Source organism: Chrysochloris asiatica, unplaced genomic scaffold (genome assembly GCF_000296735.1).
Source record: "Chrysochloris asiatica unplaced genomic scaffold, ChrAsi1.0 scaffold00026, whole genome shotgun sequence".
NCBI classification, from domain to species: domain Eukaryota; kingdom Metazoa; phylum Chordata; class Mammalia; order Afrosoricida; family Chrysochloridae; genus Chrysochloris; species Chrysochloris asiatica.
In genome coordinates this window covers 8,544,210-8,563,817 of record NW_006408544.1, presented here as the reverse complement: position 1 = coordinate 8,563,817, position 19,608 = coordinate 8,544,210, and the positions used below count along the sequence as shown (strand labels likewise).

At 40.7% G+C, this 19,608-nt stretch overlaps 1 protein-coding gene and 1 pseudogene across 1 annotated transcript; one reads left to right on the top strand and one right to left on the bottom strand.

The window, feature by feature from the left end:
- The first annotated feature begins 1,909 nt into the window (after nt 1-1,909).
- LOC102824801 (cytochrome P450 4A11-like) lies at nt 1,910-18,772 on the top strand. The gene is made up of 12 exons (XM_006839727.1): nt 1,910-2,104; nt 5,588-5,729; nt 6,914-6,958; nt 7,442-7,569; nt 9,859-9,983; nt 10,281-10,435; nt 10,840-10,946; nt 11,029-11,219; nt 11,320-11,453; nt 12,520-12,584; nt 12,729-12,805; nt 18,604-18,772. Exons 1-12 carry the CDS (start codon nt 1,910-1,912, stop codon nt 18,770-18,772), a joined length of 1,533 nt encoding a protein of 510 aa, XP_006839790.1.
- On the bottom strand, nt 3,825-5,524 carry LOC102836147 (annotated as a pseudogene).
- Nucleotides 18,773-19,608: the final 836 nt, after the last annotated feature.

Below are 19,608 nucleotides of genomic sequence, written 5' to 3'. Positions count from 1 at the left end.
GTGAATAATTGTTATCAGGACTGATTGTGAGGGTTGGAAATCTAAAGATGGACATTTTGTAGCAAAGAGGGGAGTTATTAACTTATCAGTCTAGGAGCGGAGGGCCCTGGGACCATCGATGGAGAAGAGCGAAGAGCGGAATCCTACCCAGAGAGGCGGTGAGGCCTGAGATTAATCACTTAACTGGAATTTTATCATGCTGAATCAAGTGAATATTTTAACTAGCAGCATTTCATTATTATTAGCAATTTTATGATGCTATTATAGTTAAGCCATCTTCCTTTACTCCAGGCTGAATGAAGTAATTATTTAAAGTGTGAAATTCCTAACGTACTATCCCCATACAAAAAAATAGTTTAGAAGCTATTCAAAATGGTGGAATGTTGCATCTCATATTTCAGACATGTTTCAGGAGTGACCACCCCTGGAAAAGGATATCATGCTTGGTAAAGTAGTAGTTGTTGTTAAGTGTTGTTGAATTGATTCAAACTCACAGCAACGCTGTACAGGGTTTTCCAGGAGTGGCTGGTGAGTTTGAACCACTGACACAGCAATTAAATGATAAAACTTTTGATTTTTCAATTTCTAGGAAACTGGGTTAAGTATTTGTCACACACATTTCATTTAATCCTCAGGACAGCCTTTAGATTACATATCATTAACCCCACTGATGACAATGAGGTAAGTAAATCAAAGAGTCATTAAGCAACTTGTCCAAGACTTTAATTCTATATAGTATCTATGAGTATTGCCATTGATGTTGTTAAAGCCTTCGAGTCAGTTCCAATTCATAGAGACCCTGTAGAGAGTTTCTGAGGAATGCCTGCTGAGCTTGAACTGCCAACCTTGTAGTTCAAATAGTAGACCTAGGTTGTTAGCACTTTTGCTTATATTCCATTCAAAATGTTTCATATTTCTGGTAAATTTAAAGTAATGGAAATCACCTCACCACTTTAATCAGTGATTTGTCACTATAAAATTATCTCCTTTTTCAGATGCTGATAATAAAAATAAAAACACTGTCTTATCATGAAAAAAAAAAGAAATATTTATGGCATAAATTAATGAATGAGTATTGGGGTGGCACTGTGGGTTAATGCACTGGATTGCAAGGTTGGTGTGAACTGCAAGGATCAGCAATTTAAGTTCACCAGCTGCTCCTCAGAAACCTTATAGAAGGTCACTATGAGTCAGAACCGACTCCAAGGCACTTACCAACAACAACAACAACAACAATCCCATGTAGAATTTTGCACCCTACAAAGTAAGAAAGAGAGTTTGATTTACTAGTTTTGTAAGCAGTGAGTCTGGACCTGGTGGGCTTGAATCTAAGTCCAGTGCCCTGTTCACCTAATATAGTCACTCGAGGTTAAGTGGACTAGGATGGACTGGGGAATATTTCAGAGGTAGTGTGGGTAGCTTGGAGCAGATTGTAGATGATTCTACTACCTATTCAGATTCTCAGTAGTTCTTTTACTCTGGTGAGATTACTTAATCTCTCTGGTACTCAGTTTCTCGTCTTTAAAATTGGGGTGATAACAAACTAACACATCTTATGAAATTTTGATAAACTAGACTTGAATCCCTTAAAGTCAGGGATCATGACTCTTTTGTCTTGACACATAGCATACGGACACATAGTAGGTGCTCATTAAGTATTTGTTGAGGAAACTGGAGGAAGAACGAATGGGCAGACATGGCTATTATCACAGTCCACTGATACAAGTATTTTTCCACTATTTATCAAGGTAAATCCTCCACTATTAATCAGTCTAAATCAATTCTAAACTCTGCCCTCACTCTTCCCCCTCCCAACAGGTGGGAGGTGCAATCCTCCTTCAACTTGGGCAAGGTTAAAAAGGGCAGTCAGGAACTGTCAGATAGTCAGTGATCCAGAAGAAGCTGTGTCATGAGTGTCTTCATGTCAATCCCCACAGGAGTCTTGGGAGGGATTGCTGGGGTCCTCCAAGTGATCTCCTTACTCAGCTTGGTTTTGCTACTGTTCAAGGTAGCCCAGTTCTACCTGCACAGGCAGTGGCTACTCAAAGCCCTGCAGCAGTTCCCGTCACCTCCCTCCCACTGGCTCTTTGGACACAATCGTGAGGTAGGAAAAGGGGATTAAACCAATGGGACAGCAGGGAGAACCGAGGCTGAGAGCATTGCACAAAGCTTTGTTGTGTGAACCTGCACCTGCCTCCCTAGATGCAGAGGGAGGGTGGGGGCAGCTCTAGGGGAATATCCTTGTCTCTGTCAGCTTCTATATATCCTGGCATTTATTGTTATTCCTTGGCTATTTGTAGTTGTACCATCACTTGGCATTTTTTTTTTTGCACCCCCAACACTATTCTTCTCCAAGTGTATGAAGCTATGTTTCATTTTGTTATACTTAAGGCCATTGGAAGCACGGTGGCTCTGTAGGATAAACACTGGACTGCTAACCACAAGGTCAGTGCTTGTAGGAGAAAGATGAGACTTTCTGCTCCCCTATAAACTTATAGCCTTGGAAACCCTATATAGGGTTGCTATGATTGGAACTGACTACAGAATTTAACAACAAGGTTACTGAGTCAGAATCAACTCGACTATACCTCACAAAACATCAAGTAGTCAATAAATATTTATCTAATAAATGAATAAATGTATCCATCCATTTACTCATTAATATAGTTTCTCATTTACTTAGGTAAAACATTTTGGGAAATCTGTCAAAATAAGCTTCTCTGAAATCCCTTTCCCCGAAGTAATTGGATCTCTGAATACTCTATTGTACCAGGAGGATCCCTTACCCAGGCTGCTGTAATCAGAGTCTCAGAAAAGGATTCAGCAGCGCAACTCTGTAAAAACATTTGGGAGAAAGGTAATATGTTAGCACAGGAAGGGTACAATTGCCCTTTTCTACCACATAAACCTAAGTTACATGCGGACAGCAATTAGTGTTGTTTTGTTCATGGCTAAATCCCCAGCTTCTAGAAAAGTGCCTGGTACATGGTTTTTGTTGTTGTTAAGTGTCGTCAAGTTGGTTCCAACTCATAGCGACCCTGTATAAGGTTTCCAAGGAGCAGCTAGTGAGTTTGAATCACTTGTGGTTCAAATTGACCTTGCCATCCAGTGCTTTATCCCATAGCATATACCAGTATTCCTAAGGATCCCCAAAGTGGTAGGTCCTCAATAATTGTTTCTTGAACAATCCCTGTATTTACACTAAAAAAGAACCTGAGTACCAACAGATCTCCAGGCTTTGTTTCTGCTGTTTCTAGGATTCTTCCTGCCCTTTGCCCTTGGCTCTTTGAAATACTTTTGTGTCCTCAGCCTTTTTTCTTTTATTTCAACCACATTTTTTACTACCTCACATAAATATCTGAAAACAAATTCACCTTGCTTCTTTTCTGTATCCTCAGCACAATTTATTATAGACCTTAGTAAACAAACTAGCTAAATATTAACTGGGGGGAAATGCATTTAAAAATGGGAAACAGAGGTCCATAAATAGCCAACTATGTTAAACACAGAGAACACCATCTAGTTTTCCTTTAAGATTCAGTCACTGACTTGCAACATTTATTAAAACAAATCTCATTTATAAAACAAGGCAATTTTTAACTTGATCTTGACTCGCATTTTTGTGGGGGGTGGGGAGTTGGTGGACAGCCATTGAAGTTTTACATGACAAATTGCAAAATTTTAACTAAAGGTCAAATTAAGCATTCAAACATAAGTTTACATTTTTTTTAGCTTCTGCATCAACAAATAATGACTGCATTATCAATTTATGTTGTTCCATTTGCAATGTTTTTAACCTCTCTTCTGTAGGGTACAGGCAGCTTCTAATGGGAACTGGTGTATACTCTGTTCTTGATGAAGATGGCATGAGGTAGATGTTGCCTGGTGCCTGGACAACGCTGAATGTGACAGAACCATTGAGACACATTAAGATATTTTTCCTTTTCTTGAACGGTCAGGTCATCTATAAAATAATGAAGTCCATAGTATAACAGGATATCTGCTAATGTAAAATTATAGCCTGTAAGGTAGACTTCACCTTCAAGGTACAAATTAAGATCCTTCAGGTAAGTGCAGACATAGTCTTTATTGGAGTGTCCATCTACTTGAGTTACCCTGAACTCTAAGCACAACTCAACAACTGTTTTACTTTCGCAGTGCTCCCAAGAAAATCATCTTTGTTGGCTTGGTTGACTAGATAAGTTGCTATCGTAATCAACCCTGTTAGACTTGGACCGCTGTTTGTTTGAAGGACTGGAATCTGGTGCTTGCCCTGGACACACTGTATTTATTCCCTTTACTTAGCCCCAAGAATTTCTCAAGCGAGCTCCTGACCAGGCTGTCTTCAGCCTTTTTATCTTTTCCTTTTTATCTCTTAAATTAGTTCAAGATTAGATTTGTCACTTGCAACACAAATTTTAATACTAATTCACTCATTTACTTTCTATATCTCTCGCTCTCTCTTTGTCTGTCTATCTCTCTGTCTCCCATCTATCGCTATCTATCCTTTATAAAAAGTCGTATTTCCTGCGTACTATACTCCTGGTGTGGTGCTGTGCATTAACATACTGGACTGCAAGGTCGGCAGTTTAAATTTACAAGCTGCTCCTCGGAAACCCTATCAGGGTCTCAATGAGTTGGAACCAACTCCACAGCACTTAACAACAACATACTCTATGTTGGACTCTAAGAAAACAGATGACCAGTATTGAAAGTGAGTTTGCCAATAAGGTACCCAATAATTAGGACACATCACGATGAATATACTACAGAAACACCAAGGGACTGTGGAAGCCCAGGGAAAGGACACCTTGGGGTCAGCATACTTGAGTTTTAACTCATATCTTGAACCTTAGTTTCCTCATCCTTGTGTAGAACAGGATAAAGTACTAATCCCTAATTGACCATAGATTTTCTGTGAGCATTGCATAATGCAAGTCTGTGAAAAGGATTTGTATACTGGTTAGTCTGTGAATAACATTTATCAAGTGCCTATTATATGTAAAGTTGTGGAACTAGTTCTGAGTGAGGGCCCAAAGCTCAGATAAATAAAAGAGCACAGCCATTATCAACAAGAAACCTTTGGGTAAGGTCTGGATCAACAGTAAAACTGAATCAAAGACCAGGTCATTAGAAACAATTCAAAACCTCTAATCTCTGCTGGTTGTTGTTATGTGCCATGGAGTCGGTTCCAACTCACAGCGACCCTGTACAGGGTATCCGAGGCTGCAAATCTTTATGGGGGCAGAAAGCCTCATCTTTCTCCCGTGGAACAACTGGTAGTTTCCAACTGCTGACCTTGTGGTTCGCAGCCCGATTTGCAACCACAGTATCTCTGGTAATGTAGTGGTTACGAATCAGGCTGTGAACCTTAAGGTCAGCAGTTCAAACCCACCAGCTTTTCCTCAGAAACCCTACACAGGGTCACTATGAGTTGGAAACCAACTCAATGGCACTTAACAACAACAATAGTGTCTGTTGGTAGATAGAGAACTACCATTCCTGTGGCCGTCCTATCCTTCATCCCTAATCCAAGTACTAGATCTGAAATGAAGTTTTAATTGGCTTGTCTCTCCTTCAATTGCAGTTTCAAAAGAATGAGGAGCTCCAACAGTTTCTGAAATGGATAGATAAATTCCCATGTGCCTTTCCTCGCTGGCTGTGGGGGAGTAATGCTTTCCTTTCAGTCTATGATCCTGACTACATGAAGACAATTCTGGGGCGATCAGGTGAGAACAAACCTCATGTCCAGTTTGAGAAACTCCTCCTTCTATGGTAAAATTCCCAAAAAACCCAAGTAAACCATAAATATCTAAATTCTCTACCAATAATCTCTTCTACCAAAGCCCACCAACAGGAACCTACACTGACTCTCTCTGGCTCAGCCAGATCCCTCATTGCCCCTGCAGGACCTGGTACAATCTGTAGGTGGGTACAGCTCTGGGATGGAGGATAGTAAACAAGACATTATGTTCCAGGTTCTGTGCCAGAGGTTTACATGTGCCATCACATTTAGTGATGGTTGCTAAGACCCTTTCCAAGGAAACATTCAGTGACTACATGAACACACTCACCCCAAGTTTCACCTCAATCAGGTCTGATACCCAGCCTCAGGCTGATAATAATTGCATAGTGCTGGATATTTAAAACAACTTTCCTCCTTCCTTCCATTGTTTTCCTTCCTCCCTTCCTTTCTTTTTTTTTGTTTATCCCTCCAACTACCTTCCTTCTTTCTTTCCTCTGTCCTTTATTTTTTTCTTATTCCCATCCTTCCTTTCCATCATTCTATTCATTTCTATTCTAGTCTGTCTCGACTATCCTTTCTCTCTCTTTCCTTCCTTCCCTTCTTTTACACCTTCCTTTTTCCCTTCCACCAAACTGAGATTTTGTTATGTACGTTGTCCCATATCTAAAGAAAATTTATCTATCCATGCTGGAAAAGGTCTATTGTTGCTATCAAGTAGGTTCTGACTCATAGTGATTTTTTATAGGGTTTCTGAGGAGTGGCTAGTGGGTTTGAACTGCTGACCTTGTGGTGCATCAAGACTCCTCACCAGGGATGGGTCTGGTATCTTTTCATTTTGACATGGGATGACAAAGCCACCATCAATCCCTGAAAAGCCACAAATCTTTTATTTTACTGATTGACATTTAAGATATTGCCCACATTTCTAGTCAACTTCCCATTCTACTATTGATTTCTGTTGAAGGTCTGCCTCCCTGGGCCCACATTGACTATTAGGACAGAAATAATAGATGATAGCAGGCATATAAAAGGTCACTTTGTATCGATTTACAGTTGATGATCAACAAGAAATTGTGGTAGCCAATGATCTGGAACACAGTTGTTTGCTGAGACATGCCTTTTCTGGTCCATTCCACCCACATTCTAATGCCCTTCCTTACCTTTCAGACCCAAAGTCTATTGACGCCTATGGATTCCTGAGGCCCTGGATTGGTATGTATGTCTTAACAATGCAACATTCCATTCACAAGGTAGGTTTACCACAAGTGATCTCTTTGACTCACAGAATAAAACAGGTGTCAAACCACATTGTCAACACCTGTATCCTTGAATTAAGCCCATTTCTCTTCTATTCTCAGACTCTGACCATATCGTCTTGGTAGTTGAAACTCTACAATAACTATGTTTCTTCCACATATCCTATTTCTCTAAAAATGTCAAAACTTAATACTTATTTAAGGCTTGCTCTCTAATGAACACTTTCAACTTTTCTCTCATAATTATCATGATCACATGCCATATACCAGACAAACTGGAAACTCACATCCCTGAAATGTGGCAAGCTTTATAAACTCTTGTACATAATGTGTCTTTTGAAGGGTTTCTTTCCCTAGAAAGGCCTTGCTCACTCTCAAAGTGTTCCTGATACTTTCTTTAATCCTGTCTTCCCAACACACATATTCATCTCTGGTTCAGGAAATGGTTTACTCCTTTTGAATGGGCAGGCGTGGTTCCAGCACCGGCGTATGCTGACTCCAGCCTTCCACTATGATATCCTGAAGCCCTACGTGGGGCTCATGGCTAACTCTGTCCAAATAATGCTGGTAAGTAGGTCTCTATCTCTCTTTATCTCTCTCTCATCTCTACACACAACCTCACTCACAGATCCCTGCATGCACTCACAGCACACCTTTACAAAGTCCACTGTCAAATATGATATCCCAGGGGCATCCATCAGACACAGTCATATACAACGGCACTTTCAGACCAATGACACATACACACACACACCACCCCTGTTATTGCACATCATACATATTTTGAAGCTCTTAGATACACCTGTAAGGCCAGGACCTGCTCACTCACATAGCCACTTGTCTACATTATTACTCACTCTAATGTGATTCCCACATTCCCACATACATGTACTCACTGAAACACTGAGACATGGATTTAGACAAACCTACTGACACATAAAGGAGCTCTGGTAGTGTAGTGGTTACGAATCGGGCTGCGAACCGTAAGGTCAGCAGTTCAAAACTACCAGTTGTTCCGCGTGAGAAAGATGAGGCTTTATGCTCCCGTAAAGATTTACAGCCTCGGAAACCCTGTACAGGGTTGCTATGAGTCAGAACCGACTCCATGGCACATCACCACCACCACTGACACATATGTTGTTGTTGTTGTTGTTAGGTGCCATCAAGTCAGTTCCAACTCATAGCAACACTATTGTGCTACAGAACTGCTTGGTCCGGCACCATCCTCATAATTGTCATGCTTGAGCTCATTGTTGCATCTGCTGTGTCAATCCATCTCCTTGGGTGTCTTTCTCTTTCTCACTGACCCTCTACTGTGCCAAGTATGATGTCCTTCTCCAGGGACTGGTCCTTCCTGATAACATACCCAAAGTATGTGATTTGCACTCTCAACATCGTCACTTTTAAGGAGCATACTGGCTGTACTTCTTCCAAGACAGATTTGCTTGTTCTTTGGGCAGTCTATGATATTATTAATATTCTTTGCCAACACCATAATTCAAATGCCTCAGTTTTTCTAAGGCCTTCCTTATGCATTGTCCAGCTTCCACAGGCCTATGGTGCAATTGAAAATACTATGGCTTGGGTTAGGTGCACCTTATTCCTCAAAGCGGTGTCTTTGCTCTTTAACACTTTAAAGCAGTCTGTTACAGCAGGTTTGCCTAATGCAAAATGACATTTGATTCCTTGACAGCTGCTTCTATGAATTTTGATTATGGAGCCAAGTAAAAGGAAATATTTAATTATTTCAATCTCTTCTCCATTTATTTATTAACCTAGTTGTGAGGATTTTTGCTTTCTTTTCATTGAGGTGCTGACACACATCTATATATATTAAGACACATAAAGATATACTTGGCAGATTTATGTAGGCATGCACTCCCACATACATTTGTACATATACCCAAATACACTGACTTTCCAGCATGCAGTAACACATTCTATTCTCATATTGGCATGAATAAAATCCCTCTCCTGATTGACTGAAAACTCCTCTGGAACATACAAAAATCAAACTTTCAAATCACTACTGTGAGACTTGTCATTACAAGATAGAAACATCTCAGTGGCAGTGGGTTTGTGGGATGAGCTAGGACACAGCCACTGTCTTGGATCCACACTTTGCTCATCACTCAAAAAGTGAGGCAAGAGCCTATGGAGAGAACCCCTCGCCATTTATCTCCATGTGTTCAGCACTGTGGACATAGAAATGGTCAATGGCCCTTGGACAGCAGGGCAAGCTGCATCTTGTTGGCCTAGACAATGCTGGCATTGTTCCAGCTTCAGAAGCAGGAAGAAAATCCAGGATGCCACTCATCTGTCTTTGTCCTGGAGCCCAGAGTTTGTGCATTAATTTGAGTCACCCCATAGATAAATGGACAAACCATCTAATGTCAGCACTTTGCATCGAAATTCTGATTTGTCACCCAATTTTGGTTTGGTTGAAAAAAAAAAAAATACAGAATGAAAAGAAACTGAAGCTCCTTTCTACACAATATATTATAAACTTTATCTTGTACTCTCATGTTTAAATTTGGTGCAACCTGTCCCTCAGCTCTCAGGAGAACAAAAAGTCCCCCTACTCTAAGAACCCTGAAAACAGTAGTTACCATCATAAATTGTTCCATAATTTAAAACTTGATTTAGACCATTATGAAAGTATATTAAATTCTAGTGATAAAATAGACATCAGCTTACAAACATTTGCTTTACAGTCTTACTTTGGTATAATGCCATCTGCTTTAAAAAGTGAAGAATTCCCAACAGGACATCCAGGGAGACAGAGGAAAGTTTGGCGTGATTAACAAAGGCCTCTTGATGGAGTCTGAGTAAAGTTAATGTCTGTCTCCTACCCAGGACAAATGGGAGAAACGCATCACCCAGGACCCATATCTGGAACTCTTTGAACATGTCTCCTTAATGACCTTGGACACCATCATGAAATGCGCCTTCAGCTACCAACACAGCATCCAGTTGGGCAGGTCAGCAAAAATATTCAGCTAAGGGTCCTTTCTCATACCAACTTGCTATGGATTTACATGACAGGTAGAATACTGGGATGTTCAACTCAACACAAAGCAAGATTCTATCCCCACCCCAGACACAGATGTAGAAGTTTTACTGCTCATACCATCTTACAAGGGCTGGGAATCACTAAGGCTGTAAGGTCAGAAGACAGAGATGCCTCAGTGATACACCCTATTTGAATATGTCTTCATTCCACCTTTGGGTCAGAGGTCTCCCTCCCCTTTAGTCTCTTCTGCTTCCTCTCTCTTTAGGAATTCTCACTCCTACATCCAGGCTGTTGGGAACCTGTCCAACCTGGTTTTTTCCCGTATGAGGAATGCCTTCTACCAGAATGATGTCATCTACAGAATGACCCCTGATGGCCGTTCAGCCCACCATGCCTGCCAGATCGCTCATAAACACACAGGTTTGGTTTCTCCTCACAGGCAATCTCCCTCCTCCACCAAAACCTACCCAAAAGAACATACACTGATCCCTCTGGCACAGCCATAGCCAGATCACTCATTGCCCTTGCAGGACCTAGTGCAATTTGTAGATGGGTACATCTTTGGGATGGGGAATGGTCAATAAGATATTATGTTCCAGGTTCTGCACCAGAGGTTTACATGTGCCATCACATTTAGTGATGGTTGCTGAGAAACCTTCCCAGAAAATATTCAGAGGATCCATGAACACACTCTCACCCCAAGCTTCACCTTAGTTAGGCCTGATACCAGGATTGGTGTCAGTTATGACTGATGGGGCTTCTGTGAGTATCTGTGGTGGGTTCATCCAGAGTTTGTACCACTGGTAACTACTGTCCTGAAATAGACCAAGTGATCAAGCAGAGGAAGGCTCATCTGCAGAACGAGATAGAGCTGGAAAATATTAGGAAGAAAAGACACTTGGATTTCCTGGACATTCTCCTGTGTGCCAAAGTGAGTGTTGGAGATATCTATGTTTTCTATAGAAGAACAGGATCTGAGGGTAAATCCTGCATTCTTCTTGGGCTTCTCCCAGATGGAGAATGGGAGCAGCTTGTCCAATGAGGACCTTCGTGCTGAAGTGGACACATTCATGTTTGAGGGTCATGACACCACAGCCAGTGGCATCTCCTGGATCCTCTATGCCCTCGCCATGCACCCCAAACATCAGCAGAGTTGCCGGGAGGAGATCCAGAGTCTTCTGGGGGATAGAGCCATTATCACATGGTGAGTGCTCAAAAGATAGAAGAGTCCTGCCTCTTTGTTAGAGGAAAAACCCCTGGTCTACTCTGGGCCTGTACACTCCTCAAGTTGTGTTTTTTCTAAGGGATCACTTGGACCAGATGCCCTACACCACCATGTGCATCAAGGAGGCTCTGCGAATCTACCCTCCTGTGCCAATTGTTAGCAGGGTACTTAGCAAGCCCATCACCTTCCCAGATGGACGCTCCTTACCCAAAGGTATGAACTTTACCAAACTCTCTTACCTAATTTTCAGGAACCATACCCACCACTTTGAGTCCTGGTGTGGTGCTGTAAGATAAGCACTAGACTACTAACCAAATTGGCTTGATGGCTCTTAACAACATAACAAAAAGGTAAGTGGTTCAAACCCACCAGATGTTCCTTGGAAATCCTACACAGGGTGCCACGAGTCAGAACTGACTCAACAGCACTTAACAACAACAACTATTACCATGAGCCTGAGTCCACGGCTACCCATATGTTTAAGAGTAGAATTGCACTCCTTTGGGCTTTCAATGGTTGATTTTTCAGAAGTCAGTCACCAGACTTTTCTTCCAAGGCAACTCTGGTTAGCAGCTTAACCACTTTGAATTTGTATCATCTGCCTATTCAAGGAAGTAAGAGTATAACTGTGCTGATTAATATGGTGATGATGCAATCCATATAGTCATCTCCACAAGGAGATTTTAGCATTATAATGTAACCTTTCAACTTTATAATCCTAATTCCTTAAAATGTGGAAGGGCTTAATAGAGAATCCGAGAAGAGCAGGGGTAGATGTGACCTGTTCTTTATGAGGCTTCACAGTAAGTAAGGGAGATCAGAAAATCCAGTGTCATGGGTCAGGTGGGGTCAGGCTCTGAAGAAGCCTCAGGATGGTGACAGAGCACAGCTGATGACTGAATATGAGACCATGGCCATGGTCAGAGGTCATCTGATGGCTTGCCTCCCATTGATCTGAATCTTAGATCTGCTCCATCCTAGCTATGCGATCCTAGGCAAGTTGCCCAGCCTTTCTGAGCCTCAGGTGCCTCGTTTTAAAAAACTGAAAAATGAGTGTGTTTTCCATGAAGGGTGGTTGTGAGGATAACATGAGTTAATGCATATTTCCCTGTGTCATTTGAGTTACTATAAAAAGGCAGGCTCCAATTCTTATCCGCTTCAATTGGTTTGTGGTACCCAGTCCTTTTGTGCATCTACATTCATTTTATTGGCTGAAGTACCAGGAAAATACTCACAAAGTATTTATCAGTCTTTTCTCTATCTCTACCCTGCCCCACAGGAATTACAGTTTCACTGAACTTTCACACTCTTCACCACAATCCGAAAGTGTGGTCCAACCCAGAGGTATGAGAACCTGAGAAAGAGAGATGGAATGATTTTTCAAGAACAGTACCTCTTTTACACCCCACCTCTGATAACTCTGCTCCTCATGGGTTGTAAGGAAGAGCTTGACCTCTGCTTGTGCTGGTTTTGATGTTCTCTTTGCAGGTGTTTGATCCTTTCCGGTTTGCACCAGGGGCTGTTCAACATAGCCATGCCTTCCTGCCCTTCTCAGGAGGCTCAAGGTGAGAAGGCTTCCTGTGTAGGTAATTGGGAGGGGTTTTCTGGATGTGTGCCACAGTGATAGTGATCTTCTATGTGCCTGATGGCAGTCTCTGCCATACCTGGTAGTATTGGTATTTATGGATTGGGGCCTTGTGTTTTTGTCTCTGTACAAAGAAAGACAAAGTCTCGGCAAACCATAGAACCTTTGCTCTCATTGATCTTTCCTAATGCAACCAATATTCAGTATGAGTGGATTTTTCAAAGTTCAGTGTATTCTTGCATTTTTCTCATGCTAGAATTATGACTTTCCAGGACAGGATGTCTTGGGCTTTCCCATTTCTGGTACTGTGCTTTTCTCAATTGTTATAATTTGCAGAGGGAGATTTCTCTCTTCCTAACCCTTGTGGCAAGGAGCTCTGGTAGCGTAGTGGTTACGAATCGGGCTGCGAACCTTAAGGTCAGCGGTTCGAAACTACCAGCCGCTCCGCGGGAGAAAGATGAGGCTTTCTACTCCCGTAAGGATTTACACCCTCGGAAACCCTGTACAGGGTCGCTATGGGTCGGAACCGACTCGATGGCACTTAACAACAACAACCCTTGTGGCACTGCAGGATAAGCCTGGACTGCTAACCACAATGTTAGTAATTCAAACCCCCCAGCCACTCCTCAGAAACCTTATACAGGGTCACTGTGAGTGGGAAACGTCTTGACAACACTTAACAACAACAATCATTCTCAAAGTTCTTGGGGCTTCATTTACTAATGAGATACTCCTCAAAATAAGCAGCAGCAGCTGTAAACATCAGAATGTGGAATGTACAAAGTATGAATCTAGAAGAATTACAAGCCAAAAAAATGAAAGAGAATGCATAAAGATCAATATCCTAGGTATTAGTGTGCTAATGGGCTGGCCATTTCAAATTGGACAATTATATGGCTTATTATGCTGGAATTGACAAATTGAAGAGAAATGGCATTACATTCATCAACAAAAAGAGCATGTCAAGATGTAAGTGATAGGATAATACCTATGTGCCTACAAGGAAGAACAGTTAATACAACTATTATTCACGTTTACTCACCACCCAACTAAAGCCAATGATAAAGAAACTGAAGAATTCTACTAACCTTTATAGTCTAAATTTGATTGAACATGCAACAAGATGCATTGATAATTACTGATGATTGGAATATGAGAGTTAAAAACAAAGAGGTAGTTGGAAAATATGACTGTGATGATAGAAATAACTCTGAAGAGGACATGAGAAAATTTTGCAAGACCAATGACTTATTCATTGCAAATATCTTATTTAGCAACATAAATAGTGATTATAAATGTGGGCCTCACCAGTTAGAATACATAGAAATCAAATTGAGTGCATCTGTGAAAAGAGACATGGAGAATTCCAAAATCATTAGTCAAAAGAAAGCCAGGGGCCAAAATTGGAACAGACAATCCATTGTTCATCTAGCAGTTCAGGTTGAAGTGGTAGAAAATTAAAATAAGTAAAAAGAGTCAAAATGCAACCTTGAGCATATTCTACCTGAATTTGGAGATCAACACAAGAATAGATTTCATGCTTTACACAATATTGATCAAAGACCAATGAGTTGTGAGATGGCATTAAAAATATCATACAAAAAGAAAAAAAAAAGTCATTTAAAAGAAAAAAATACCAAAATAGATGTCAGCAGAGACTCTGAAACTTGCTCTTGAGTGTAGAGAAGTTAATATGCATAGAAGAAATGAAGTAAAAACAACTGAAGACAATTTCAAAGAGCAGCTTGAGAAGACAATGTGAAGTATTATAATGAAGTGTTCAAAAACCTGCAGTAGAAAACTAAAGAAGAAGAACAAACTTTGCATTTCTCAAACCAAAAGAAGTGAATTAAAAGTCAATCCTTGAGTTGTAATATTGAAGGATTCTAAGGGTAAAATATAGAAGACACAGGAAACATCAAAAGAAGATGGCTAGCTTACAAGTTTTAAAGAGGGAATTTAGTTTTAGAGTGTGCAGGGACAGGTAGAATCCCCACTGAATAGTTTTCTTTTTGTCTAGATGGGTCTGTTAAAAGGAGATGGGACAGCATTTATTTAATTCAATAGTGAGTAATTGGAATCATACTTAATTGCAATTGTCACAACTGTAAAGGTAGAAGTTGTTTAACAAAAAGGGAGGAGTAGTTAATCTTACATTCCAGGAACAGAAGACCCTAGGATCATCAAGAGAAAAGAGCATGAGTAGAATGTGGGACCCTAAAAAGAGAAGCAGTGATACCAGAGATGGAGGCAGAGGTGATGGCATGGAGTGATTGAGCAGTTGAGGACTCTAGACTCATGGGAGGAGAAAGACTATGTGCTGGCTGGCAGTCTGACTTCCAGAATGTGCCCTTTGGTTGTTTAAATGATTATATCATCCCATGGGTTTTTTTGTGCATCAAAAAAGGGGGGGTTCTTGATAAAAGAAACAATCTATCATGGTTTTGGGGGGAAGTGATACATGCACTAGAGGGTAAACATGAGTGACAGGGCAGGTGATATACAACTGGAGAGAGGTTGGCAGAGGAAAGATGGAGGTGGCGAGAGACATGGAGAAATGCAGTGGTTAAAGTGAATAGAAGTAAACTGTTGGTGCATAGAGGAGATTGCAACCATGTAATGAAGCAAAGTATATGATTTGTTGAATGTGAAATTGATGATCTGCTTTGTAAACCTTCACTCCATTCACAATAAAAAAGTTTTTAAAAAAGAAGAAGATGGAAGGAATACTTAGAGTGACTGTATCTAAAAGAACTGGTTGATGTTCAACCATTTCAAGAGATAGCATATGATCAAGAACCAGTGGTATTAATTTTAAAGCAAGTCCAAGTTACTCTGAAAGCACTGGCGATAAACAAGTCTCCAGAAATGGACAGAATATAAATTGAAACGCTTCAACAAACTGATGCAATGCCAAGAAATTTGGAAAGCAGTTATTTGGCCAACCAACTGGAAGGAATTGATATTTGTGCTCATTCCAAAGACAGGTGACCCAACTGTTGTTGTTGTTAAGTGCCCCTGAGTCTGTTCTGATTCATACTGTTGTTGTTAAATGCCACCAAGTCCATTCCAACTCACAGCAACCCTGTATATGGTCTCCGAGGAGCAGCTGGTGGGCTTGAACTACAGATCTTATATTTCAACCTGACTTTGTGATCCAGTGTGTTATTCTGCAATGGCACACCAGAGCTCCATGTTCTGACTCATAGCTACTATGTATAGGGTTTCCGAGACTGTAAATCTTTGCTAGAGCTCTAACAGCTGACCTTGTGGTTTGCAGTCCAGTGTTTATTATACGGAGCCACTGTACTCCAAGCTGACTCAGTAGAATGCAGAAATTATGGAGTAATATCATTACTATCACATGCAAGAAAAATTTTGGTAAAGATAATTCAAAATCAATTTCAGGAGTGCATTGACAGGGAGTGTCTGGGAATTCAAGCTGAACTCAGAAAAGGATCTGGAATGAAGGATATGACTGATGGTGTCAGATGGATCTTTACTAAAAGCAGAGAAACCAGGAAGATGTATATTTATGTTTTATTGACTATGTAAAGGCATTCGACTATGTGGACAATGACAAGTAATGGATAACATTGGGAAGAATGAAAATTCCAGAGCTCTAAATTGTGCTCATGAAGAACCTGTACATAGCACGAGAAACAGTCTTTCTACATGGTTTTAATCAGGAAAGGTGTGTATCAGAGTTGTATCCTTTACTTATTCAATCTGTATGCTGAGCAAATAACCTGAGAAGCTGTACCATATGAAGAATGTGTCATCAGGTTGGAGGATACAGATGATACAATCTTTTGTTGGAAGAAAAGAAGACTTAAAGCACTTACTGTTGATTATCAAAGACTACAGTCTTCAGTATGGATCATACCTCAATTTAAAAAAATCCTCATACTGGACAAATAAACAATATCATGATAAATGGAGAAAAAAATGGAAGTTGTCAAAGATTTTATTTACTTGGTCTTCTTTGTAGGTGTATGGATATTATCCTATTACAGACAACATTGTATTTCAAGATAGATCTTGAAATGTTCTTTTTGATGATGAATGTGATGCCATTCCTCTTCAACTTGTTATTTAGGCTAGTAAACCATATGGTTTTCCAATTCAAAGTGGCCAATGTCTGTCCATTTCAGCTTGCTAATGTCTAGGGTATCGATCTTTATGTGTGCCATTTTCTTTTTTATGATCTCCAATTTTCCTAGATTCATACTTTGTACATTTCATGTTCTGATTATTAATGGATGTTTGCAGCTGTTTCTTTTCATATTGAATTGTACCCCATCAGCAAATGAAGGTCCAGAAAGCTTTGCTCCATTCATGTCATTAAAGTCAACTCTGCTTTGGCAGCTTTTCCCCAATCATATTTGAGTGCCTTCTAACCTCAGGGGATCATTTTCTGATATTATATCAGATAATGTTCCACTGTGGCTAAATATTCAGAAGTGATCTGCCTCTCATTCCTAGTCTGTCTTAGTCTGGAAGCTCCACTGAAACCTATCCATCATGGGTGACCCTGCTGGTATTTAAAATACTGGTGACATAGCTTCAAGCATCACGGCAACACATAAACTACCATAGTACTACAAACAGACTAGTTTCCCACAACCTCTTTTCTCCAGTAATCTTCCCTTTTGCTCCTCTGACTCCTTCATATTATCCCATCTTGTCCTCCTTCTGAGTATCTGGACACCAGTATGTCCTCTGAGAGTGTGGCCCAGCTCCCTCTGCGGTACTCAGAACAGTGACATTCTCATTGTGAAATCAGACACTATTTGTGCAGTGAGCGAACAAACCAGCAATTCACCTTTTAAAGCCAATTAAATTCTGCAGTTTAGAGCATTGGCCCTCTAAACTGGCATCAAAGCTGCTTCTCAACCCAGACCTTTTTAAGATTAGATCTATTCTTTTTCCTCCAAACATTTGTTCACTCAGTCACCAAACATAACTGAGCCCCTACTTGTTCCAGGCAGGATCTACCATAGAGAATAATTTCCTTTTCACCACAGCTGAAGTGTCCTAGAGGGAAACAGGATATTCTGTCAAAACATTAGATATTCTCATAAATATATCTAGACCAGTCCTTCTTGGACATATTTCATGAGGAAATTAAGGTTTAATGCTTGCTGTAAGATATTCATTACATGTAATTAACTTCTCTTCTCTGTGTCTAGAATTGTCTAGTTTGTATCATACAGAGAATTATGAAATTGGTCTCTCAAATAATTTTCTGTAGAGTTTAATTGTCTCACAGAACCCAACTGAAAAAGGCTATTAGGCACGAATTCTTGTACCTCCACCCTTTCTCATGATCCCTCCTTGGCTTACAATAGACTTTCCTCCTCTAGAATACCTACATATTATCAAAGCCCAAATCACATGTTCCCACCTTTGCAAAACTTCTCTTTAACAAGTTTAGTAGCCTGCTCAAGCCCACAGTCCCTAACATTACAGTTGCAAGAATCAGCACAGGACTGGAGAAAAAAATTCAGTTTATATAACTCAGATTGGAATATGCTGAGAGAACTCAGCAATGGAAAATGTTGCTAAGAGTACATATACAAGTACAAGTTAGGAACCAGGCCTAGAAGAATGATAGCATTTATCAAATGTCAGGGGATTGTGTAGTAAAGATGTGGATAGAGGCATATGTGACCTGTTAGCAGATTAGGGCCTGGGCTCCATTAAGGAAGATTCAGTGAACTTTTCAGCTCAGACCCAGGCCTAAGGCATTTGCTTATATTTCTTTCCCTGTCCTAGGAACTGCATTGGGAAGCAGTTTGCTATGAACGAGCTGAAGGTGGCTGTGGCCCTGACCCTACTCCGCTTTGAGCTGTCACCAGACCCTACAAGGGTTCCCATCCCTATTTCAAGAGTTGTGTTGAGGTCCCTAAATGGGATCTACCTGCACGTGAAGAAGCTCCACTAACCCAGGTGGGGACAAGGGCAACTTCATCACCTTTATTTCCCTTGGACGGCCTTCTGCCTTCCATCCTGTCTTACTGTCCCCTGTTGCTGCCCCTTGTGTTTTCGCCCACCCTCCTGCTTCTTACCTTCCAGCTGGCTGATCTTCTGCCTTCCATCCACCAGACTGACTGATCTTCTCTCAGCCAACCTTTTACCAGTTTCCATTCCTATGTCTGTCTAATGTTCTCTACCTGCCTTATAACTAGCCACCTAATTCCTAATCACCTGCCTGACCTCCAGTCTGTCTACCCATCTACCAGTCTTCTTCTGTCTGCTTGCCAAGCTCTGTATGAGTTTCCCTGTTGATGCTATGACAAATACCATAAACTTACCAGTGAAACACAACACAAATTTATTCTCTTACAGTTCTTGTGATCAGAAGTCTGGAATGGATCCCACCACACCCAAACCACAATGATGCGAAGCCAGTCTCCCTCCAGAAGCTTTAGTGGAGAATCTATTTCCTTGCATTTTCCAGATTCAAGAGCTGTGATTATCTGTAGGGTCACTATGAGTTGGAATGCACTCAGTGACAATGGATTTAGAGTTTCCGCCCTTTAGTTCCTCAGGGAACCTAGAATAATCTCTCCATTTCAAATTCCTTAATGAAAACACATCTGAAAAGTTCACTTAGCCATATAAGGTAACATAGATATTTTCTAGTTTCAAAAGATTTGATTGGAGATATTTGGGAATCATTTCCAGCATTCCACAGTCTCCTGATGGCTACCATCGATCTGATCTATCACAATTGAATCTCACCTCTCTACATAATTTGTCATTCATATAACTTTCTGC